Raw genomic sequence first — 25,700 nt, 5'->3', positions numbered from 1 at the left:
GTTAATCAGACATTGATTCTAAGCAAAATCATGGAAAGGTTACGAGAGAGATAATAAGTAAAGAGTTAAGTTAGTGGCATAATTGGTGCTAATTAGCGTGGTTTTAAGGAAAACCGGTCATGTCAAAGTTCATATAATTTTTTTGATTGAGATTACAAAGTAGACCGGTGTAATTAACTTAAATGTTTGACCACACAACATACGGATTGATTTTGTATAATGCTGATCTATTAATGTAGCCATGTTAAATGGATTAAAAACTGGCTAACTGATAAATCTGTAAATTAGGAATCCACCAACAGGGCTATTTCTAGGAGGGTTTCACAGGGATCTGTTCTTGGCCCAGTGCTATTCAATATTAGTGTTGTGGGAGGAAAAAGTAAAATCTTTGTTGGCAAAGTTTGCAGATGACACAAAATTTAGTGGAGTGGTAAATAATGTGGATACGTCAGTTATATGGCAGATCTGGATTGCTTTATTAAAGTGGACTCATTTGCATATGTTTTCAACTGTACTTCTCCTTCCCTCCCTCTCTGGACTATGTGTCCAGTTGCAGTGTCTTTCCCCTTTGCTTCTTGTCCCAGTCTTTTCCTAGCTACTCCTAGTTCTCTCCCTGTACCCTAGCTCCTTGTTCTTCCACTGCCCAAGTGCCTACCAGTCTCCTTGCCTAGCCAGTGTATCTCTTCTTCTCTCCCAGAGTATCCCTCCCCCACCCCCAAGCTGCAATTTCTGGGAAAGTCCTGTTCAGCCCCAGGTTGGCTGTGAAGTTCTAGCAAGTTTCTTCTATTCATTTGTGGATTGACATTTTTTTTAAAAGCTTAAAACTTGGCTAAATTTGGGCAGTTTTTTATGGGGACAGTGAAAGGCATATCCTGATCCAAAGGATGCCATCAGCTTAATTTCAAGTCCCTGCTCCAAAGCATAGGGGTATTAGAGCAGGGGTTCTCAAACTGGGGGTTGCGATCCCTCAGAGGGTTGCCAGAGTAGTTACATGAAGGTTGTGAGCTGTCAGCTCCATGGGACTGACAGCCCCAAGCCCCCATTAAGTTAAATTAAGCCCCCATTTTTAATTTATAAGGGGGGGGCACACTCAGACTTGCTGTGTGAAAGGGTTCACCAATACAAAAAGTTTGAAAATGACTGCTTTAGAGAGTCTTAAAGAAAAGGAGGGTCGCCAGAATTGAAGATTGTAGAACATTTTTTCCCTGGTCTTGTTCTTGGAAAAGGCTAAATAATTTTAGTTGAAATTTTCCAAAAATATTCATCCTGAGGCAGATACCCAGCATGGAAAATTTCTGCTCAAATGGTTAGTTTGTCAACGTTCTAAATCACCAAATATAATACAGCCAAATTACTACTGCGGGAATTCTGTGCCAAAATTAAAAATTCTGCACACATTTTTAAATTCTGCAAAATTCTGCATATTTTACTTGTCAAAATAACACACAACAGTCATGCCCTTTTCAATTATTTTGGTAATTTATTTCAAAATACCTGTCAGCAAGTATGTCCGTAACAATACAGACAACAAAAAAGATCCAGGAAATGTTTTTTGACAAATAGATTCCTTACTGGGCATATTAATACAGCACTTTCAGTAATTCATTTAAACTACAATATAGAAATGTATTTCCCACACCCCTCAGAAACAGTGCAAACGCTTGGTGGAGTCAGTGGTAACGGAGGAGGTTAGGGAGAGGGAAATTAATTTCTGAGAGCCTGGGAGTGAATCTGGAGGGTTCTTGGGTATGGCGGGGGGGAGAGAGGGGGAGTACGGAACTGTTGGGTTTTTTGTGGGGGGAGAGGGAGGGATTGTTAGGGAGTTGGGGAGCCTCCCCCATGAAGGCCCTGGCTGACCCCTATTCTCTCCCATTCATTCAGGCACATCTGCCCCGTCTGTCTTTCCCTGTCTCCACCACTAACCCTTCTGAACCCCAGTCTGTGACCCCTCCAGCAGCCCTGTGTGCCCCACTCTGTCTGTCACCTGCACCTGTCCCCTCAGGTATGTCACCGTGAGAAAAAGCAGCCCCTGCTCTCTCCCTCGCTGTGGCTGGCAGCTCCGGCTCATGAGCCCGCTAGCCTATCTTCTGGTGCCACCACAGCCTCTAGTGGGTGAAAGGTGCAATTGCAGCACCTTGCCAGAAGAATGTAGTATTCTGTGGAGAGAAAAAATCTGGAGGAGACGTGAATTCTGCACATAGAATCATAGAATATCAGGGTTGGAAGGGACCCCAGAAGGTCATCTAGTCCAACCCCCTGCTCAAAGCAGGACCAATTCCCAGTTAAATCATCCCAGCCAGGGCTTTGTCAAGCCTGACCTTAAAAACCTCTAAGGAAGGAGATTCTACCACCTCCCTAGGTAACGCATTCCAGTGTTTCACCACCCTCTTAGTGAAAAAGTTTTTCCTAATATCCAATCTAAACCTCCCCCACTGCAACTTGAGACCATTACTCCTCGTTCTGTCATCTGCTACCATTGAGAACAGTCTAGAGCCATCCTCTTTGGAACCCCCTTTCAGGTAGTTGAAAGCAGCTATCAAATCCCCCCATATTCTTCTCTTCTGCAGGCTAAACAATCCCAGCTCCCTCAGCCTCTCCTCATAACTCGTGTGTTCCAGTCCCCTAATCATTTTTGTTGCCCTTCGCTGGACTCTCTCCAATTTATCCACATCCTTCTTGAAGTGTGGGGCCCAAAACTGGACACAGTACTCCAGATGAGGCCTCACCAATGTCGAATAGAGGGGAAGGATCACGTCCCTCGATCTGCTCGCTATGCCCCTACTTATACATCCCAAAATGCCATTGGCCTTCTTGGCAACAAGGGCACACTGCTGACTCGTATCCAGCTTCTCGTCCACTGTCACCCCTAGGTCCTTTTCTGCAGAACTGCTGCCTAGCCATTCGGTCCCTAGTCTGTAGCTGTGCATTGGGTTCTTCCGTCCTAAGTGCAGGACCCTGCACTTATCCTTATTGAACCTCATCAGATTTCTTTTGGCCCAATCCTCCAATTTGTCTAGGTCTTTCTGTATCCTATCCCTGCCCTCCAGCGTATCTACCACTCCTCCCAGTTTAGTATCATCCGCAAATTTGCTGAGAGTGCAATCCACACCATCCACCACACATCATCCACATGCACAGTGGCACAGAATTTCCCTAGGAGTAACAAATGTAAGGTCATATATTTAGGAGCAAAGAATGTAGGTAACACTTACAGGATGGGGTGGGGACTGTATAGTTAGAATTCATAGGCTCTGAAAAAGATTTGGTGAACCACATGGAGAACCATCTGAATGTGAGCTCTGAGTGCAAGGTGTGGCTAAAAGTGCTGGTGTGATCCTTGGATGTATAAGCAGAGGAATACTGAATAAGAGAAGGGAAGTGGTATTATCACTGTATATGGCATTAATGAGACCCTTGCTGAAATACTGTGCCCATTTCTGGTGTCCATGTTTCAAAAAGGATGTTGACAACATAGGAAAGGGTTCAGAAGAGCTACAAAAATTATTCAAGATCTGGGAAACCTCCCTCACAGTGAAAGACAAAAATCTATTTATCAAAGAGAAGGTTAAGAGGTGACATGATCACAGTCAAAGTGCCTGGGGAGAAATTTTCTGGTAGTAGAGGACTCTTTAATCTAGCAAACTAAGGCAGACCAAGATCCAGCTGCTGGAAGTTGAAGCTACACAAATTCAGATTAGAAATAAGATGCAAATTTTTAACAGTGAGGGGAACTTGCCTATGGCAGCAACTTATCAAAGGATGTGGTGTATTCTTCATCATTGGAATCTTTAGATAAAGACTGGATGTCTTTCTAACTTTATATGGTCAAACTCAGGCACAAGTTATGGGCTTGATGCAGGAGTCATTGGGTGAAATTCTCTGGCCAGCATGATACAGGTCAGATTAGATAATCATAAGGGTTTGTTCTGTCATAAAATGTATGAATCAGAAAATCTATTGAGTGCTCCACCTATAAACAGTCATCTTGAAGTAGTGTTGCAGGGTGACTCCTGTGTGAGAGGCTAGATAAGTCCCCCTTCACGAGACAGGAGAAGGAGCTCGGCGCTCCAGTCAAACACTCATGGGTCCACACTGTTGGAGCAGAAGACTAAAGGACCAGTGATGCTTTGAGCACTCTCCAGCCGCTTCTTGTAACCAACAAACAAAAGACGAAAAGGAAACCCACACCATAAGACCTAAAAAGAAAAGGAGTACTTGTGGCACCTTAGAGACTAACCAATTTATTTGAGCATAAGCTTTCATGAGCTACAGCTAGCATCCGATGAAGTGAGCTGTAGCTCACAAAAGCTTATGCTCAAATAAATTGGTTAGTCTCTCAAGTGCCACAAGTACTCCTTTTCTTTTTGCGAATACAGACTAACACGGCTGTTACTCTGAAACCTGTCATAAGACCTAAGAAATTCTGTGGATGATGAAATGTTGCCCGCCCTCCCTCCCCCCGGCTCCTTCCAGCAATGTCATGCATGGAGGAGGGGTAGTTATCAGAAATGGAACAGAAGATCCAGCTAAGATTATTCCATCCCTAGATGTTGCTGCTGCTGTTTGCTTATTATTAGTATTACCATAGTGCCTAGGACCCCAATGTGATAGGCACAGTACAAAGAGTACAGAAGGCATTCCCTGCCCCATGGGCTTTACAGTCCAAATATAAGACAAGAGACAGCTGGATACAGACAGATGGGGAGTACAAGTAACCAATGAGACAACATTGGTCAGCATGATAGGCTGTGGTCTGACTGTCAAGTTTTTTTAAAATAGGCAGAGTTTTGAGGAGTGATTTGAAGGTGGATAGTGAGGGAGCTTAACATGTTTATGGGGAGCACCTCCCATAGTGAGGGGTCAATAGGTCAGTATAGGAGAAAGAAGAAAGGTGCTTGTTTCAAAATTTTACAAATGAGCAATGGAGGCTAGCATCACAGGTTGATCAGAGGCAAGCGTAGATAATAGCAAATTGAAAGATGATACGTAGGGTGGGAATTCGCAAAAAGAAAAGGAGTACTTGTGGCACCTTAGAGACTAACCAATTTATTTGAGCATGAGCTTTCGTGAGCTACAGCTCACTTCATCAGATGTTACAATGGGAATTGACCATGAAGGGCCATGAAAATGAATGCAAGCAGCTTCTGTGTGATGTATGGAGAAGTGGGAGCTAGTGGAAGGATGCAAAGAGAGGGGTGATGTGGTCAGACTGGCAGGCTAGGAAAATGATCTTTACATTAGCATTTTGAATGGATAAGAGTGGGGTAAGTTTGCATTTTTCAAGACCATAGAGAAGGATGTTGCAGTAATCAAGAACCAAAAAGATGAGAGCTTGGATGAGAATTTTGGCTGTGTGGATGCATAGGAAAGGCCAGGTCTTTAAAATATTATGCAGAAAGATTTGTCAAGATTTAGACTTAACCTAGTTTTGAGGACCTGGGGATGTGTGAGTCGAAGCTGATGACCAGGTTATGAGCCTGGATGACAGACAGGATGCTGATGATGTCCAAGATGATTCTGCTTTCTAGTCAAAAAAGGATGTCACTATGTGGATATCCTTTCTCCAGCATGGGGGTGGAGGGGCGGGGGAGGTAGGCCAGACATGATCAATAATACATCTGAAGAAACAAGTTCAGTAGTAATTCCCAAGAAGGCACAAGCATGCCACCTTTGTATCCTGATTTCAGAGACCTCCTCAAACAAAACAGGAATGCTCTAACAAACCCCAGTGTCTAAACAGCCAAACACAAGAGTTCTGTGTCCTGTTGAAGGACAAAACTGATTTTTATTGCTGTGACGCATGGCCAGAAAGGGTTAAACATCCTGCAAAATAACCAACAGAAGACATGTGGGGAGATAATGTTTGTGTTTTTGTGTATTTACATATGTATGAGTAGGGTGGACAATGTAATCAACAGTCCCTCTCTATGTTGTATTCTGATCATTCAGAGGTCAGAGAACATACTATCATGTAAATGAATTGTAAACACGGGATATATCCGTATTCATCTCTCTTTGAAATGTACTGTGAATGGTGGAGGAACAAGCAAATGGCCTTATGTTAATTCGTATAGCTAAGTACCGGTGATGGACCTTCTTCAAAATCATCCTAATTACCTTTTGTTCCCTGAGGAACCCCAACTTGTCAAAAGACATGAAATTGTATAAAACATCCTTGGGTCCTGACTCTGTCACCTCAGATCTGCTTAAGCTTCTTCAGGGGAAGTTTGAGTCACAAGACTGAGGTCCCTATTACGCTGGTACGCCCTGAATGTGATATTTGGATATTGGACTATGAACTATTTCTGAAAGAACCCTTTGCAACTATGAAGCTCACCATCTCTGCTATGAATCTGCACCTCACTGAATTGAACTCATGTCTGTATGTATACTGATCTTTTAAGGATACTTTCTTTTGTTTTTTAATAAATTTTAGTTTAGTTAATAAGAATTGTCTGTAGCGTGTATTTGAGTAAGATCTGAAACCTGCATTAACCTGGGAGGTAATGTGCCCAGTTCTTGGGGATTGGTAGAACCTTTTCTTTTATATGATGAAATAAGATTTACAGAAATTTTCATCATATTTGTGGGTATCTGGATGGAGGCCTGAGGCTGGCTCACTTTAAGGGAACTGTGTTGTTTGGACTTCTGAGTAACCAGTAAGGTAATAAAGAAGCTGTTTTATGCTGGTTTGGTGAATCTACGTATTGGAATATCCACCAGCTTTATGGGGATTGTCTGCCCCGTTCTTTGCAGTTCACCCTAATTGAGTGACCACAGCTGGCTCCCCACTCAGACCTCCATCACAATTGCCCTTTCCAAAATAGATGCTGTAAGATCCTCAATTCTAAAAGACTGTGTGTCCAGCAGAGTCTTCCCAAAGAACCATCAAGAAAAACGGAGTTGAGCTTCTAACAATTAAAAGTTGCAGCCTTGGCTTTAAGCCTCATAGGCAAAGACTTGCTTCTCTGGAGGCATTCTAGCCCAGATGAGTGAGCTCTCAGGATGTCAGAACCAAAAGGCAAGAAAATGATGATGTTTCTGCCTGATTGTGCTAGCTTCTCCTTCAGAGTAGATGCCTCTCTGGTCTGGGTCAGCCAACTTCAGTATTTAGTAGGCATCTTCATTCAGTTACTGGAAAAGCTGATCATGGCCTCCAGATTTTTCAGATGCAGGGGGTTGGACTAGATGACCTCCTGAGGTCCCTTCCAACCCTGATATTCTATGATTCATATAGATTGGACAGAGCTGAGGCAGATAAAGATTAAAAAGTCCCTGCTGTTACGGATATGTTCTATATCTGTACATATGTTTAATAAAATGCCAGTAGATAAGTCAAGAATAGCATAGTTCTTGGGGTTTGTAGGACCAGTGAAACTTACAGACTGCAAATAGGTTCCTTTGTGCAGCCATTTATCTGAACTCTTAACACCTCTCAGCTCCAGAGTCCAGCTGGAGGGGATTACACACAGCCCTACAAAACAAGGAACTTTGGTTAATTCCACTGGGAATCCACTAGTTTCAGAGGAGAAAGGAACTGGTATTCCAGATGTGGAAGGGGCAGAAATACTTGTCTCTCAAACCTCAGTCCAATGAGCCTTTCCATGTGACTGGAGACCTGACAAATTCTAGGGAAACATTCTTGCTGGAAGAGACGCCAGGCAATTCTCACCCAATGGGGGACAACTACCATGGATAAATAAACTCTGGAAACTCTCTAGGATATTCTGTAGAGTTTGAGTCCTTACTAGAAACCTGTTGTCATGGAGTCACCAGGCCGATGCTCTGGAACTGCTCCAAATGCAGCCAGTCAGGAATCTGGTGTAGCATGCCTCCTCTGGGTGTTGCTAGGGCAAGAAGCCTACATGGCTTTGGCCTTCCTGTGTCTGACCTCAGAACATTCAGCATCCCTGTTCACTGTGCACTTCCCGCAGCAAGTCCGCCTGAGCAGGGCCCCTGGGGAAGCCAAAGGGCCCTGCACCCCAATTCTGCAGTCAGCCATGACTCTCAGCTAGCCAGTAAAACAGAAGGTTTATTAGTTGACAGTTACACAGTGTAGAACAGAACTTGTTAGCACGGAAATTAGTGACTTTCAGCCAAACCCATCTTGGCGGAACCCTGGGCCAGTTGCCCTGGACTCACCACTCTGAGTTCCAAACAGACTGCCCTGGACCCTGCTGCCTGGCCTCCCACATGCCCATGGCTCCTCCCCTGGGCTTTGTCCTGCTACCCAGGCAAAATGTCACCTGGACACATCCCCCTCCTGGTTCTCAGGTTACGAAGGGCATCGGCCATAGCTTACATGCTGGCAGCTGGGCAGCCTCACCTGGCCCCAAGGGCCTCAGCAAAAGTCACACACCCAATTCCTACCACCTAGGCATTGGTGTAGTACACAGGGAAACTGAGGTGTACATAATATTAGTACAGAACAGTAAGACTCCTATGCAACATAACAAGGGGAAAAATCCCCCTTCGTCACACCTGTCCTTCGGGATTTCAGAAATTCAGTCCAGGACCGAGAGTGTAAATTGCCTGATCAAAATTAGCCCCACTGGGAGAGTTCCTTTGAGGCACAAGTATTGTATTGTTCATTGTGCCTTAGAGAGTGGGGGCAACAGAGCAGTCTTAGACCATAAAAAACAAAACTCTGCTCATCACTCTGGTATCCAGGCATGGATCAAGGCATAAACATGATAGGAACATACCTTGGGTCCCTGGAGTGCCTTGATGATGACTCATAGGCTTTGGGGGCAGAAGGGGCCATCATGATCATCTAATCTAACCACTTGCAGATTGTAGGCCACAGAAATCTCACCCACCCGCTCCTGTAATAGACCCAAAACCTCGGTCTGAGTTACTGAAGTACTCAAATCTTTATTTAATGACTATCACAGAGAATGCATCATTTACTGTAGTTCCATGGGTTCCCAAATTGTGGTATGAGTGCCCCTTGGAGCATGAGAGTCATCTCTGGGGGTATGCAGGAGAAATTGTATAATGGTGGATTTTATTTACTAATTTATTGCATTTTCATAATAGGCCACTCAGATGAATCTTTAAAACTCTGGGAATTTGTTATATAAACTACAATGGTACATTGAGGTAAATTAACTAATGAGAAAACAGATACAGAGACGTTGACGTACTGTGATTTGCGGTGAAGGCTCTGTACAGCATGGGTTCAGTTGCCCAGTAACTGGCCAGTCTCTAACTCTCTAACTGAGCTCAGAATTTAGGATTGTTTTTTTTTATTCCAATTGTTTGTTTCCCTATATATCTGTATGTAACAGTGAAGTATGGACAGATGACAAGATAGGTAGTGCTAAGAAGGAACACAAAGTATCAGTGATGAGAAGGGTAGGGGTATGTAGGCAGCTGGTAAATCTGGAAGGGGATATGCAATAAGAAAAGTTGGGAACCTCTACTCTAGTTCAAACCAGCAAGAATTCCATGCCCCGCTCTGCAGCGGAAGGCAAAAAACCCTCAGGGTCTGTACCAATCTGATTTATGGAAAATTTCTTTGCAGGTGCAGTCTTTAGCCCACTGCGTCGTCTTCAGTCCATGCACTATCCTTTTCTGGGACGATGGGTAAACATCCTCCCCATAAAAAGACGAAAAAGCAGAGGAATGTAATAGGAAGAGAGTATGAGATATAAGCTCTTGTATCAGAGGCCTGGGCTCACAGAATCTGGCAAGAACAGGGCTGAAATACACATTACTAAGAAGTGCTAGGCGCAGAGTACTCATGCAAACACATCCTGATATCCAGTAGTACCAGAACATCCCGATATCAAAGATGGTACAAAAATATTCCCTAAGGATAACAGGAACACAATGACGCCTCCTGCAAGATAAGGTCAGGATGACAGTACATCATAGAGATGTTTTGATCAAACCAACATGTACAAGGTGATGGGTGATAACTAGCCACATAAGGGGCAGTAACTGTGTCAGAGGGGCAGTATGTAACTTGTTCGTATTGGGGTATAAATATGTATCTCAGAGGAGTGTCTTTGTCTAGCCTAGGGAGGAATGGAAAGTCCCACCGTTCACTGAGCTGGTCCATTGTTACGGGCATACATGTATTAATGTTACGGGAGAGTCTGCGGGATGCTAGTACCGTGATTAGTCAGCAAGAAACCTGGCCTGGTGCCTACGTAACTTGGTGGATCTTGTGGTCATTGGGCGGTTCGCTCAAGGTCTGCTGTGCCGGCTGTCTGCGCAGAGCTGGGGCAGCACACAGGGAGAAGGCAGAGAGAACACATGCACACGCAGCCAAATATCTCACTACACCTGTTTCAGCACTTTACTCCTCTGATGGTTAGAAACTTTCAACTAGTTTTAAGCCTAAACTTGTTGCTGGCAGGTTTATATTCATGTGTTCTTGTGGTAGCACTGGCTCTTAACTTAAATAATTCCTCCTTTCCTGGTGTTTATCCCTGTGATGTATTTATGGAGAGCAATAGTATCTCTCCTCAGCCTTGGTTCGGTTAGGCTAAACAAGCCAAGCTCTTTAGGTCTCCTCTCATAAGGTAGGTTCTTCATTCCTTTGATCATCCTAGTAGCCCATCTCTGCACCTGTTCCAGTTTGAATTCATCTCTCTTAAACATGGAAGACCAGAATTGCAGAATTTTTCTTGTTAGTCCTTAAGTGCATGACCTTTCGTTTTGCTCTATTAAATGTCAACCCAACCATGCTATTAAATGTCAACCCATTTCTATTACTCTTGTTTTCAAGTTTGTCCACATCTTCTTGTATCATATTCTAGTCTTCTTCTGTATTGGCAATACCTCCAGGCTTTGTCATCTGCAAAATTTATTAGCATGCTTCCACTTTTTGTGCTAAGCTCCTAATGAAAATGTTAAATAATATTGGTCTCAAGACCGATCCTTGAGGAAACTCCACTAGTAATCTCCCTTCAGTCTAACAGTTCACTTTTCTGCATGATCTATTGTTATCTCCCCTTTAACCAGTTCCTTACCCACCTTTTGATTCTCATATTAATCCCTATCTTCTCCAATGTAACTAACAATTTTCCAAGTGGAACTGTATCAAATGCTTTACTGAAATCCGGGTAGATTAGATCTACTGTGTGACAGGTTGGGTCACAGAAACCCCCTTGGGACTGCCACCTGATGTGCTGAGACTACCTCTGAGCCCGTTTTCCCTGCTAGCTTGGGACTCCAGAACCCTGCCTTGTTGAGCCAGACACGCTTTCCTGCTGCAAACACAGACCCGGGTCTGAACCACGTCCCCCACAAGTCGCAGGCTTAACTGAAAACAGCTTAAGAAGTGCTCCTGTCTCCAGCACTCAGATAACCAATCCCAATGGGGTCCAAACCCCAAATAAATCTGTTTTACCCTGTATAGAGCTTATACATGGTAAACTCATAAATTGTTTGCCCTCTATAACACTGATAGAGAGGTATGCACAGCTGTTTTTCCCCGCTCCCCCTGGTATTAATACATACTGTGGGTTAATTAATAAGTAAAAAGTGATTTTATTAAGTACAAAAAGGAGGATTTAAGTGGTTCCAAATAATTTCCCTAAGTTAAGTATCCTCACACCTTCTTGTCAACTGTTTAAATGGGCCATCTTGATTATCACTACAAAAGATTTTTTCTCCTGCTGATAATAGCTCATCTTAATTAATTAGCCTCTCATGGTTTGTTTGGCAACTTCCAACTTGTGTGTGTGTGTGTGTGTGTGTGTGTGTATATATATATACACACACACACACATCATCTTACTATATGTTCCATTCTATGCATCCGATGAAGTGGGCTGTAGCCCATGAAAGCTTATGTTCTAATAAATTTGTTAGTCTCTAAGGTGCCACGAGTACACCTGTTCTTTAGACAGAACAAAGTAAATTACCAAACAAAATAAAACACGCAAGGCTAAGCCTAGTTTCAGAGTAGCAGCTGTGTTAGTCTGTATCCGCAAAAAGAAAAGCCTAATACAGTAAAAACTAAATGCAGGTAAATCTCACCCTCAGAGATGTTCCAATAAGCTTCTATCACAGACTGGATGTCTTCCTAGTCTGGGCCCAATCCTTTCCCCTGGTGCAGTCCTTGTTCCAGCTCAGTTGGTAGTTAGGGGATTTCTCATGACTGCAGTGCCTTTTGTTCTGTTCCACCCCCTTGTATATCTTTTGCACAGGGTGGGAATCCTTTGTTCCTCTCTGGGTTCCCACCCCTCCTTCTAAATGGAAAAACACCAGGTTAAAGATGGATTCCAGTTCAGGTGACATGATCACATGTTACTGTAAGACTTCATTACCCACTTTTCCAGCACACAGGTATACAGGAAGACTTAGAAGTAAACAGAGCCATCTACAGTCAATTGTCCTGGTTAATGGGAGCCATCAAAATTCCAAACCACCATTAATGGCCCACACTTTGCATAATTACAACAGGACCTCAGAGTTATATTTCATATTTCTAATTTCAGATACAAGAATGATAAATTTATACAAATAGGATGACCACACTCAGTAGATTATAAGCTTTGTAATGATACCTTACAAGAAATCTTTTGCATGAAGCATATTCCAGTTACATTATATTCACACTCATTAGCATATTTTCATAAAATCATATAGAGTGCAGCATCATATACTGCATTTCCTTTGTCTAGAATATCCGTTATCTTCTCAATGAAAGAGATCAGGTTAGTACCAGGCCATCTGCCTTTTGTAAAACCATGCTGTATTTTATTTCAGGTACTGTTTACCTCTGTCCTTAACTAATTCTTTCTTTCAGAATTTGTTCTAAGACCTTGCATACAATTGAGGTCAAACTAAAGGCCCTGTAGTTTCTCAGATCAGTTTCTTTTCTTACATATAGGCATGATACTTGCAAGTATCATACCTATATGTAAGAATATGGGGGGGAGCGATAGTTCAGTGGTTTGAGCATTGGCCTGCTAAACCCAGGGTTGTGAGTTCAATCCTTGAGGGGGCCATTTAGGGATCTGGGGCAAAAATTGGGGATTGGCCCTGCTTTGAGCAGGGGGTTGGACTAGATGACCTCCTGAGGTCCCTTCCAACCCTGATATTTTATGATTCTAAGTCTCCTGTCATAGGATATGGACCCCCAAGTTTGCGAATTCATTAAAAATGCTTGCTACTGGGCTGGCAATTTCAAGTGCCAGTACCTTTAATATTCTTAGATGGAGGATATCTGGACCCTCCAATTTGGTCCCATTAAACCTTGAATTTCGTTTCTACCTCGAATTTGGTAATTTCTGCTTCTATAGCCTTGTTCTCATTAGCCAACCTTCCACTGCCCCCAAGCTCCTCATTACCCTGATTTAAAAACTGAGGCAAAGTAATCATTTAGGTATTGGGCCATACCTGCGTTATCTTTAGTCTTTACCCCATCCTCACTGCATAGTGGACCCGGTTCTTCTTTCCTTGTTTTTTTTAATTTATATGGCTAAAGAAGCTTGTATTGCTGGTTTCTAATTTCCTTTGCAAGATCCAACTCTGCTTGGCTTTTGGCAGTTCTCACTTTTTTTCTCTGCATTTTCTGACATAAACATGAGTTTATTGAAAATAGATTTGTCAAATTCTCTTTTATGAGATTACAAGTTTGGTTGATAACTAGAGCATTGATGTAATAGACGTCTGTAAGGCATTTGTGTTGGTAGCACACAACATTGTGATGAAAAAACAGAATGATCTCAAAATCAACATGGCACACATTAAATGGATTAAAATCTGGCTAACTGAGAATTCTCAAAATATAATTATAAACAGGTAATCATCATCTTGGCCCTATTTTGACGGGGCTGACAGGCTCCCTACCTGACTCTGCGCCTCCCCGGAAGTGGCGACATCCCTCAACTCCTAGGCGGAGGCGTGGCCAGGCAGCTCTGCATGCTGCCTCCGCCAAGAGCACCATCTCCACAGCTGGGAACCGTGGCCAATGGGAGCTGTGGGGGCAGTGCTTGCAGGCGGAGGCAACGTACAGAGTGCCCTGATCGCACTGCGCCTCCCCCCTAGGAGCCAAGGGATGTCGTTGCTTCTGGGGAGGCCTCCTCACCCCAAGGCAAGCGCTGCCCAAAGCCCTTACCCCCTCCCACGCCCCAACACCCAGCCCCCTCCCACACCCAAACTCCTGCTGCTGCTGCTGGGAGAGGGGTGCGGTGGCTTGTGTCTTCCCCAGCAGCAGCCAGTGCAACTGGCTAGGCGCACCGGCTGCTGCAGAAGTCACGGAAAGAAGTCATGGATTCCATGACTGTGACCTCTGACAAACTCACAGCTTTACGGGTAAAGTTTACGGTGACACAAGTGTGAGGAAGTGGTAAATACTGAGAAGGACAGGTTGCTGAAACAGGGTGATTTGGATCACTTGATATGCTGGGTGCAAGCAAATACATATATTAATATAGCTAAATGCAAGGCTGTAAATGTAGGAATCAGGAATGTAGGTCACACTTACAGCATGGGGGACTGTACTTTGGAAAGCAGTGACTCTGAAAAAGATTTGAGGGTCATGGTGGATAATCAGAAAAAGATATTCTGTGTTCATTTTCCTCAGCCAATGTATAACTACAGTAGGCCCAGTGAAAAGGGTTTCTCCATATTATTCAAGAACGTTGCAAGAAACTTCCTCCAATTTTCATACTACAGCCTCTTTTTTTCAGACCAATCATTACCTTTGGGCCTACTTGCCTTGTAGAGTATCTATAAAGGATTTATTAGTTCTAGTGGCTTCTTGAAGACAGGAAAGGTGTCGCATTTACCCTCATTTTGGAATACCTCATGCAGGCTTATTTGGATGAGTAGACTAACTGCAGTACAGCAGTTAACATCTCATTCCTGTAATCTTCAGCCAGGAACAAGTCCCCTTTCCCCAGTGAAGACTGCTCACTGTAGTTGTAGACATGAGCTGTTGCATGGTATTTCTTTCAAATGAATGTATGCAAAGATTGTTTCCACGTTTCTTCAGATGGCCATATCCATATAGTCATCAACCAATCTTGATGAAGTTCCTATGGATGCTGGGCTCATGCACAGAGTTCCTGATCTCAGAGCCATTGACTGAAAATATCCTGCTACCAGCACTGGGCACAGCACCTCATCAGGATGTTCTGAAGATTCCCGCTTGAGGTGTTCTAGGCAAATCTGCTTAATTCAAATAGAGTTCTTAGCCCCATCCCAGTCTGCAAAGGTTTGTTCTTTTTCCCCAGACTGGCAGGATGTGGTATGATGGCTTGAGATGGATATTCACAGATTGGTATCATTTTGTTTCTTACCTTAAAATTTCCTTTTTACTTATTTGTAAAGATCTTTCTAGGTAATCTGTTCCTATGATAATCAAATTTCTCGGTATTTAAAAACAGACCATTACAATCAGTACTGCAGATGGATCATTATTGCTATGGTAGCCCAATGCCAACATTTATTTTTTGGTGTACCTCTCCTCACCTCAAAGCTTGCCTAACTAGCAGTTTACAGAGTGCCTCGAAGGCCACCAGAGGAAGTGAATTCCATGAGCAAGAGCCATTGACTGAAAATGTCCTGCTACCGGCACTAGATTTTTACCCTAGGAACCCATGCTAAAGTGCCCAGCTTACCTTAGCGGCTCCAGTGGAACCTGGGTGGATGGAACACATTTCTTGAGTAACTGGGTCCCAAACTGTTGAGGTCTCTCAGATGCTTTTCCCTGGCCAGCTAGAAGAAGAGCAGGTGACAGCTAAAATACAAATTAGCCTAAAATGAAAAATGACTAACTCCTAGAAGATGCATCTTAGTTGTTCCCTGGGGAATTAACAAAAGAAGCAGGGATGTCTGAAATCACTCATCTTATTTACTTTGAAAATCTGGAGAGCCGTTCTGGCCTCTTCACTTCAGCAAACTCATCACTTCCCTTTATATTTCCAAGGCATTTCCTCTGAAGCAGTGAAAAGGCACAGTCCACAATCGGCTGAATTGCATAATGCGGCAATTTGCTGGCAATCCACTGTTTGAAGTACTAGGTGTTACTGACTAGAGGGGAGCTTGTCATTCCTATATTTTGTATTTGTTACTGGCAGGCTGAATTCTGGAATGCAGTATGTTTTTTTCAGAGTCTATGCCCCTTACCGCTGGTTGAACAGTCACTAGTAGTTGGATTAAAATGTTTGTTGCTGAGATATAGATATATACCCAAATTCTGTTTCATGGGTGAAAAAAGAAAAGATGGTTTTATGGTTAAGGCACAGGTCTTAAGGCAGGGAGATTGGTGTGATATTCCCTTCTCTGTCACAGATTCATGATATGACCTTGAGCAAGATATTGCTCCTCTGTGCCTTAGTTTTTTCTCATTTTTAAAACCATGATATGTAACCTAACTATTTTTCCTAGGGAGTTCAATAACGTTTGTAAAGTGCTTTGAGAGAGACCCAGATGGAAGGGCAGATCAGGCAAAGTATGTGCAGAGTCTGTGCCCAGCTGACTTGAGTAGAACTTAAATGTGTTTGAAAGTGTGCAATGGCTACATGTTTTTGTTTTTGTTTTGTTTTGTCATCTCACCCCTCTGCCTTCCTTTTCCAGACTAACTGTCTGCAGTACCTGGATGCTCGGAACACTCCTCTGCTGGATCACTCGGCGCCATTTGTTGCTCGGGCTCTGCGCATCAGCAGCACCCTGGTAGTGTTACACTTGGAGAACGCCGGCCTTTCTGGGCGCCCGCTCATGTTACTAGGTGAATAACCTGGAGAATCTTGTTCACAAGGCATGGTCTGTTTCCTGGAGTAATCACATGTGGTTGTCTCTTCTTTGCATCTAAACGCCTTTTATTTACTTGGATAACTTCTTTGTTTTTAATGTCTTGAAAAGAGAGGACAAACTATTCTACGTCAAGTGATTGTCCAGACTTGTTCCGCTGTTGGTGCACGTGTGCCCTATGCATGTGAGAACCAATTCTTTTGGTCAACCGTGTCCACTGGCTGCGCAGTCACACATCCCACCCAAGGGTATAAAGGGCAGAGTGGCCCCAACTTTCCCTCAGTTACTTTTTACCACCCATGGCAGTGAGATGAAACCCCTGCTGTGTCTGCTTATTTGGCACATACTGTGATTTTACCTAGCCTTGTATAGAATATTTAGATAGTGTAGTTAGTACCGCACCTCCATGTCAGTCTTCTCTGAAATGCATTCAGCTCCACACACAGGGCCACTTAGACAGGCAGAACTGCAAGGTCTCAATGCATGGATGAGACAATGGTGTAGGGAGGAGGGTTTTAGATTTATTGGGAACCTTTTGTGGGAAGGAGATGCCCATATAGGGTCCACCTAAAGTAAAATAGAACCAGATTGCTGGCATGTAAAATTAAAATACAGCCATATTTCAGGTAGGCTGCTTCATTGACTCTCGGGCTAGATCACCCTCTTCAAAGAGATGATTAAGCCTTTTCAGATGAGCCAGTTGGTACAGCCATAGGTACTTGAAAGGCAGGAGGAAAGATAAGAACATCAGCTCCAGGGGAAGAGCAACCATTCCCTGCTGTAATATTCTCACTGTTCCCTGACAAATCTGTGAATCCATCCATGTCGGCCTTCACTGATGGCTTTAAGGTATTCCAGGACCTGATGAAATGTGTGCTAGAAGCCTTAGACGTAGCCCTGGAAGTGATTCAAGAGAAGCATCACAAACTCCTGGACATGCTACATCCTTCTACACCAGGGAGACTTGCCATCCCCATTAATAAAGGCGACAAAAACTGTCTGGCATCCACCTACATCCATCCAGGTCACGTGATAAAAAGCAGATGGGAGGTACCAAGTCCCTGCTAAGGAATTCAAATGTATATATTTTTTTATTCACACCAGTTTCTGAGCACCAGTTTCTTCTATGGTGATAGTAGTTTAGGACTTCTTCGGCCACAAGATGTATTTGTAGGCTAACCTCCAGTTAGGAGGTTACCTAGGGAGGTGGTAGAATCTCCTTCCTTAGAGGTTTTTAAGGTCAGGCTTGACAAAGCCCTGGCTGGGATGATTTAACTGGGAATTGGTCCTGTTTCGAGCAGGGGGTTGGACTAGATGACCTTCTGGGGTCCCTTCCAACCCTGATATTCTATGATTCTATGAGGCTGGCCTTCCTATCAGGCCCTCCTCTCAAAATATGACTGTCTAAACTGGGACAGTGTCTCTGTGTATAGACAAATGGCCAAAGGAGCAGCAGGAGAAGAAGTCATCTTTCATGGCAGACACACCTCTGACTGCCCACACTTGCTATAAGTTGTGCTGATACGTTTGTTACAGTGCTCATAATGACCATAGTTCGTAGATGGAAATCCGCATCATGCAGGTGAAGAGCTATCAATCCATCCAGCTCACAGGAAATTATTCCTGGCAGGAGCATCCTACTGCCAATTTGGAGTCCTGCCCTTCTGTCTTTCTTACAGCATCAAGGATTTTTACGAATAGGTAATAGCTGTTCTCAACCAACTTCTTCATCATCAAACATGGACAGCCTACTGAGGACTGTTGCGCTGGACAGTGACCATGGTGATGCACAGGACAGTGTGTAGTGAAGTTTCCAGATCTGGCTCAATCGTACAAATCTATGAAACTTTGGGGTTGCCCTATAGGCGGTGCCAGGTCAAGTCACAACATGCACCCCTTTTGAGTGTTGGAGAATTTGAGAGCGCAGTGTCCTGAAGAGTTTTTGTCCATCTTGACGAAATGGTCAAAGAGCATGCAACACTGCTTTTGAATATAATCACTGATTGAAGGGAGGTTAGATCTCTGAGAGATTAAAATATTTGGTATTAAGTTAAACCACTTTATGTTCAGGATTTGGCATTGACAGCCTGTATGGAATGCCTCCAGCTGCTCCAAGTCTGAATAGAGTAGGGTCCAGGTTTGACATTTGTGGCAATACAGGTAATACACAGTTTTGATAGACACACAAAGCTCAGGATCAACACAGACATGTTCTTGTGTCCACAAGAGAGACACAGACTTTATGCAGGAGGCAGCAAGACCTAGTAATTGAAGAATGTCCAGTTTGCTGTGACTGCTTGAACTCTGCTTGCACCCTAGGTAGATAACCTCATCAGCACTCTTGACGGCACTCACTGCACTGGGGGGTTCTGATGGCCCAGTTCTGAATTTCTGGACCATGGTCTTCTGCCATGCGACATTCAATCCCATATTGTGGATGGTGTCTTGGAGATGTTGGTGGGCGGGGCTGAAATTCTCTGACTTCTCAACAAACAAGGGAATGTTGTTCATGTTGTCTTGGTCAGCAAACCCTTCATGATCATCCTTGATTCTGACATGTGGAGTGGCAAATACTAATATACAGTCAACAGCTCAACAATATAATGCTGGGATGAGAATGCATCATTGCCGCACGCCTGGGGATGTGTGGAAATGTGACCAAAGCCATGAACCAGTGTGCACTCTTGCTCCACTACTGTTCTGAAGATCATACACCAGGTTTAGCAGAACATTTAGTACTGAAACTTCTTTCAGTGCAAGCCAAAGTGCTGACCTGTTGACCAAATAAAAGGTAATGTGTTGATGATGATATATGCCACATGAAGTGAGTGGTTAATTTCTAAGTACAGCTCATCTAGAAGCCAAAGAGTAAGAACAGTGTCCATTGTCAACTGTCTAATAGTTAAACATGATTACTGTAGACGACGATGTCCACTAAGGAGTGACTGCCTTCTACCAAGAAGAACATAAACAAAGACCTTTCCAGGGACTGATGATAATGAAATCGGATTGTAGTTGCCTTGCTCGAGGAGAGATCCTGTGCCCTGGTATGCTCTGATGCCGTCTTTCTGTAAGTACTTTGCCTGATGCCCACGCTTAAAAAGAATTGATGTAGGCCGATGCTTACCGGTTCCAAGGCACCTTTCAGCAACTGGATCGGAATACCATCTGGTCCAGCAGCACGTCCATTCTGTAACTTTTGGTTGGTCTTTCACAGGTCGGCGAGTGATGGAGGATGAGGGTTGTTGCTGGGTCTGCTGCTGTGCAGTTTGTCAGGTCACGTAGCTTTGGACGGTCATCAGCAGGTGCACGGTTCAGCACGCTTTCATAATGTTTTTCATCTGTCCAGGACCGCATCCATGTTGAGCAGGGAGAGCCATCTAGTTTCATAATGGGGGATGTTAAAAGGCAGAAGTGTCTGAAGCCAGTTATTCAATGGTGTCATATGATGTAGCATTACGTATACAATCCAGGCGATCTTCACGTCATCTAAGAGGATACCGAGGTTATATATATGCTCCTCAATGGGCCATGTATATTTCATGGCATCAACAGGATCCTCAGGAGACAATGGCCATTGGACTGTTGGTGGATGTCTGGCTTGCAAGGTGGTGGAAGATGCAGAGAGACTGAGTGACAGCTAGTCTGTGATCTAAGTTTGTTGATGTTTCTGTGTCGCCAAAGACCTTGTGAGATTTCATTATTGAGCGATATCTGGCAGTCATGTGGTCAGTTTCTTTCATGACATCCATTATTTGAAATTCAGGTCCAGCGATGGTTGTTATGGGCTCCTGGTTTAGGCACCTTAACAGACAATCCCTCAGTGGCACATGGTGTCAGAAGCCAAGAGATGTATTTGTTTGGTGAACCCAAACCAAAGGAACCTATCATGGATTCATACCCACTTCAATCACAGCCTGTCATGGCATTAAAATCTCCAAGCACAAGCACTGGATTTTTGCTACTAGTTGGTGATAGAATGCATCCTGTTGCATGGGTGATGCATCAGCTGTCGTTGTGGCCTGTGCACCAACGCAAAAGTGTCCATAATGATGCTGGAACCGAGCATAGAGTAAGCATGGAAAGATGGGGTTCTTTTTATTAAATTGTGTGCTAGAAGTTTGTCCAATAAACAAGTGCCACTCCTTGAGTTTGGTGTGGACCTCGAAAGTGGGGGGACGTTGCTTTTTCCTCAGTGACTTGGTTGCTTTTCTGTGGTGCCAGCAGTTAGTCTACAGTGGTTGAGGTCTTTGACAAGAGCTTGTACCCTGTGCCATTCAGCATTAACACATTCCATGTGGTGACACAGAACGTGCCTCTGAAGTCTGGTTTGCCCTTGATCTGGTTTGGTCATTGTGGATGTGCATCCACAAGTGGGGTTTGGGTCGCTTCTCTCCTATGCATGCAGAACATGCCCCTCCTCCTGGAGTTAGTAATAGAAGGGGTTTTAACCCTGGTGCTATTGTCGGGGTCTGTCGTAGCTGGTTGCTTTTATCCCTTCCTCGCCCCACTCTGCCTCCTTGGGATTGGGGAGATACAGAGGAGTTTATTTTTTGGGGACACCAGTCCCCCTTCCCAGGAACTTCCCTGTCAGATGCCATTGGTTTCTGTGGGTGTGGATGACCATTATGAAGATCTCCTTCTGCCCTATACGGCTCATGCATCCGCAGTTGTAGGTCATCCACCTTCATCGCCATTAGAACTTGGCCCTCGTCAGCTGAGTTGCCACTGGCCTTCACTCATTACACTTAGCAGAGGCCCTTATTGCATACTATTGACTGGGGCCAGTCAGACTTGAAGCTTGTGTGGGCAGGGTCTACCACACACTGAAGTAGAGAAGCTTACACCACTGCTACCTGGGTACCAACATCAGGCTCACCCATAATCACCAGTGCATGTCTGAGATCTCTAGGACCCATGACCTCATACACTTATGTCACACAGATGCCAGAGGTCATCTGCAAGGGTGATTTGAAATCAGTGTATATATACCTAGCAGACACCACATGGACATGCTGGTCAAGATCCCAGAAGAAGTTCTCTCCTTGTTAAACTGGTGGAAAGACCCATTCAGGTATACAAGGGTGTGCCTGTCTCTGCACTTCTACCTACCAAGACTCTGATAGACACCCACCCTCAGGAATGGGGGGCTCATCTAGATCCTACAAGGCTCTTCTTGATTGGAGCTGCCTGGCTCTGATAAAGTGGCCCTTTGACAGTCCCTTATTTGTATAAGGGATCCTCAAAAATCTTCATTTCCCAAAAGCCCATTTTTTTCTTAAAGATGGGAAAACTTGTTTTTTTGAAAATGATGACTTTCAATGATCCCTTAGGTAAATAAGGGATCGTTATCAGAGGGCCACTTTGCTGGAGCTGGATAGTTCGAAATGGAGAAGAGCCTTTAGGGAGGCCCTGCAGGGCTTGTCTTGGAGAGTGTGTTGGGGTGTAGATTGGAGCTAGGAGCCCTAGGTGGGGGTGCAGCATCAGCTGTGAGGGAGCCTGGAGCCCCTCCCTGAAAACCCCCTCACTTTCCTTTTCCTAGAGGAGCCTCACTAGCAAAGGGCATGGATGGCAAGAAATGCTGGATCAGGGCTGGCAGCTCCACTCTAGGGTAGATGCAACCCTTAGGGGCGGGTAACTGCTAGTTCCAGTTGTCCTGCTGCTGTTACCAGGAGTTCCCCTACTTCTCCCTGCTCTTGTTCCCCTGGGATGGGCTGACAAGCCTGGAGCAGCTTGCGGAAAGCAAGCAGGAGCACTGCTGGAATGGCTTCTGACTCTGAGGTCATAGGTAGGGTCCTGCTAAATTCACGGTCTATTTTGATCAATTTAATGGCTATAGCATTTAAAAATTAATCAATTTCACAGTTTTAGATGTTTAAATGTGAAATTTCATGGTGTTGTAACTGAGGGGTCCCAACCCAAAAGGGGCTTGTGGGGGGTTTGCAAAGCTGTTGTAGAGGGGTCACAAACTGGGTGAGGTACGCAGAGCTGAGTCTGTTTCCCTCTTTTCTCTCTCTCTCTCTCTCCCCCCTGCCCTCCCAAGAGTGGCTATGCAGGGGAAGAGGAAGTCCGGTCCCTCCCCAGCCAGGTCATGATTAGCAGCTGCAGCCCCAGGCATGGTAGAAGCCCCCAGCTGGGGTGCCCCCCATTCTACCCCTTCCCTACAATAGCTAGATTTCATGGGGGAGATCTGATTTCATGATTTGCAATGTGTTTTTACTGCTGTGAATTGGTAGGGCCCTAGACATAAGAGGCTCCTGCAACCCATGGCAGCAGAGCCAGCTTGTGAGGCAGTGGCAGCCTTCCCATCCTAACACTCAAGCCCCACTGCTTTCCCAGCTCTATCCTCCTTGTGTCCCCCTACAGATATCCTCCTCCAAATATCCCATGTTCTCTGACTGCTGTGCCTTGTTCTTCCAGGCCTCCCCCACAGGACTCACTCTTGAGTTCTGGGTTGGGAGGGACTTTGAAGCTCATTCTCACCCCCTCGGCTCATGGGAGTGCCCCTCTGGGTCATCCCCATCTTGCTTTTTCACATGGGGAGGCTACCAGAGAGGGCCACTGCCCTCCCTATCAAAGGGGGATGTCTTCAGGGGCACAGCTGCTGTCCTCCCACCTCCTGGGAGGCCTAGGCTCGCTCACAGCCTGGCCCTCTATAGGCAGGGGCTAAGGAAGCCCCACCCTTAGTACGATGGGTTCTTGGTAAGGGAAAGTCCTGCCACATGTAGCATGGTACCTCTTCCATAGGAACCCCTGTTTCTAGAGGACACTGAGAGCAGCATTCACTGGGGGTGAAGAGCTGGGTTTTCTTGGCGAATAAGGAATCATTATCAAAGGGATCATTGCTTGCTGGGAGCTCAGAGCTCTGACACACCAGGATCTGAAGAGGGGAAAAACTGGTGCCCCCTCTGGCATGGAACATAATTGAGGGTGAGGCAAGGAATGGAGCCATCTGTGTGCTCCTTCCCAAATACCCCTCATCTACCAACAATTCTTCGTTGGGGGGAGGGGCCCTGAGGTTCTCCTTCCCTTGATTAGGGAACAGTAGAGGGAAGAGACTCCAAAGTTCCCCTTACCCTTCTCACTCCCTCCAGACTTTACCCTTCCCTGTGATGCTGCTCTCTGGGGCAAGAGGAGGTCAAAGCCGTGCAGTGAAGTGGGTCGTCGCTGTGACGTGAGGTGCTGCAGCTTCTCACAGCCGTGGCCCCATTTGTCTGCTTCACAAAATGCCCCCACTGACTCCATGTCAGTCCCTGAAGCCTCTTCTCAGCTCTTCCACCTGTGGGACTCCCTACTACTGCTGACCCCTTCATGGGCAGGAGGGCTGGGGTGGGAGGATGAGGCAGGAAGAGGGTAATTCTCTGAGCTGGGGCTGTGATGCAGGGAAAGGATTAATCTACGGCCAGTGCCTTTGGTAGTTGGAGTATCTGTCGCAAAGGAGCCAGGGCCAATGTGGAGGGAGAGCTGGGCTCTGGAACATGGGGGTTCTGTGAACGTTTGTAAACCAGGGAAACTCAGCCAAAAACTGCAGAGTTCAGGCTGCCCGTCCCTGCCTCATACCCTTCCAGAAAGTGTGTGTATGGGGGGGCTAAACTTAAGCCTCTGAATGCCAGGAAATGCAGAGTTAAAAGGAATGCCTCCCACCCCAGACCACTACCACACCTGCCCTCCATGGAGATTGCCACAGACACTGGGCATATAGTAGAATCTTGTCTCTCCCTAAAAGAATCTGCCCTTTTCTGTGTGTTCAACACAATTCCAAATCCTTGCTTTTATTCCCATGCTCCCCTGCCCGTCACTGGGCTAAGTGTAGCCATGGCAATCAGGGAGCAGTGCAGCAGGTTGCCAGAGCTTGCCCCTGCCACCTAAGGGGGCTTGGAGCTACAGCTGCAGAGCTCAAAGATTCCTGTTCGCTGGCCTGTGCTATGCAGGATGTCAGGTCAGGCTGCAGGCTCGCAATGTCCCTTCTGGCCTGGAAATCCATTAACATTTAAAAAACTTAGCAGCTTTCTCCAATCTCCCTCACCCTTTCTGCTGGCCCCGAGTCTTAGGGAGGGATACAGCATTGAGCACTCCCTTAGGAGAACAAAGACAGGAGGGCGGAGTTAAGGTTAGGTGGGGTGTTGTAGGAGCCATTTTCTGGGTTTCAGAGGCTTTAAGTTCAGGCCTCTCAGTGTTCTGGAAGGGGATAAGGCACCACTGGCAGCTGTTGGTTAGTGAATCACTGCTAGGCTGGAGCTAGGCATCTTTGTGGTCACATCAGACCGCAGGTACAGGCATATTGCAGACAGGTAAGCAAAAGATGGCTTTGCAGTTAATAGGCTATTAGTGTAACTTCCCTGCTATATGCTACCCTTTGAACCATGTTCTTACATCTGTCAGGGATACTTGAGAGAGATTCTCACCTGGGCTGCATGGTCCAGTGCTAAAGTTGTTACTCTGGGTCTAGCATTCTGGTTAACAGGGTGGTTGTGATCTTGGTGTGAAATGCAGAACTTAATGGAAAATTGAAGTTTTATCTCCTCTGATCTGCTTTGATACTGCTGCTGACTAGCAAATCCCACTAGTGCTGGCAGAAGTGTAATGGTCGATTCAGTGCAAGATTATAGCCTACCGTTGTTCTGGGGGCACAAAAGGGGAAAGGGCTCAAGGGGCCACGGCACTGTGCCTGATGTTATGCAAGGCTGCGTGCAGTAGCAGCCCTTGTAGTTGAGGTGAGCAAGGGCTGCTCAGGACTCGTTGCCCTGCTGGTGTTGCCCTCTACGGAGGCCATGGTAGTGGATACTTCACCCTCTCTCAGGATTATGCCGTGCCTCTCCCCATCCCCCCAACGCACACCCCTGGAGACGTTGGGCCCGTGTCTCCTGCAGCTCCACAGTCATGCCTCCCAGACACAGGTTAGCCCCATGACTTTCTTGTCACTATAAAGCATTGAGACAGCCATACTTGTGTCCTGCTGATGATTCTTCTGCCTCGTTAAT

At 45.2% G+C, this 25,700-nt stretch overlaps 1 protein-coding gene across 3 annotated transcripts in view; it reads left to right on the top strand.

Moving 5' to 3' along the window:
• Positions 1-25,700, top strand: part of PPP1R37 (protein phosphatase 1 regulatory subunit 37) — a 171,211-nt gene that overhangs the window by 96,744 nt on the left and 48,767 nt on the right. For all 3 annotated transcript variants that reach the window (XM_073321861.1, XM_073321860.1, XM_073321862.1), the window contains exon 6: positions 16,546-16,696. In XM_073321861.1, the coding sequence (XP_073177962.1) occupies positions 16,546-16,696 (151 nt within the window). The remainder of the gene's footprint in view (positions 1-16,545; positions 16,697-25,700) is intronic.

This window comes from Lepidochelys kempii, chromosome 23 (genome assembly GCF_965140265.1).
Source record: "Lepidochelys kempii isolate rLepKem1 chromosome 23, rLepKem1.hap2, whole genome shotgun sequence".
Lineage (NCBI taxonomy): Eukaryota > Metazoa > Chordata > Testudines > Cheloniidae > Lepidochelys > Lepidochelys kempii.
This window is presented reverse-complemented; position numbering and strand designations above follow the sequence as displayed.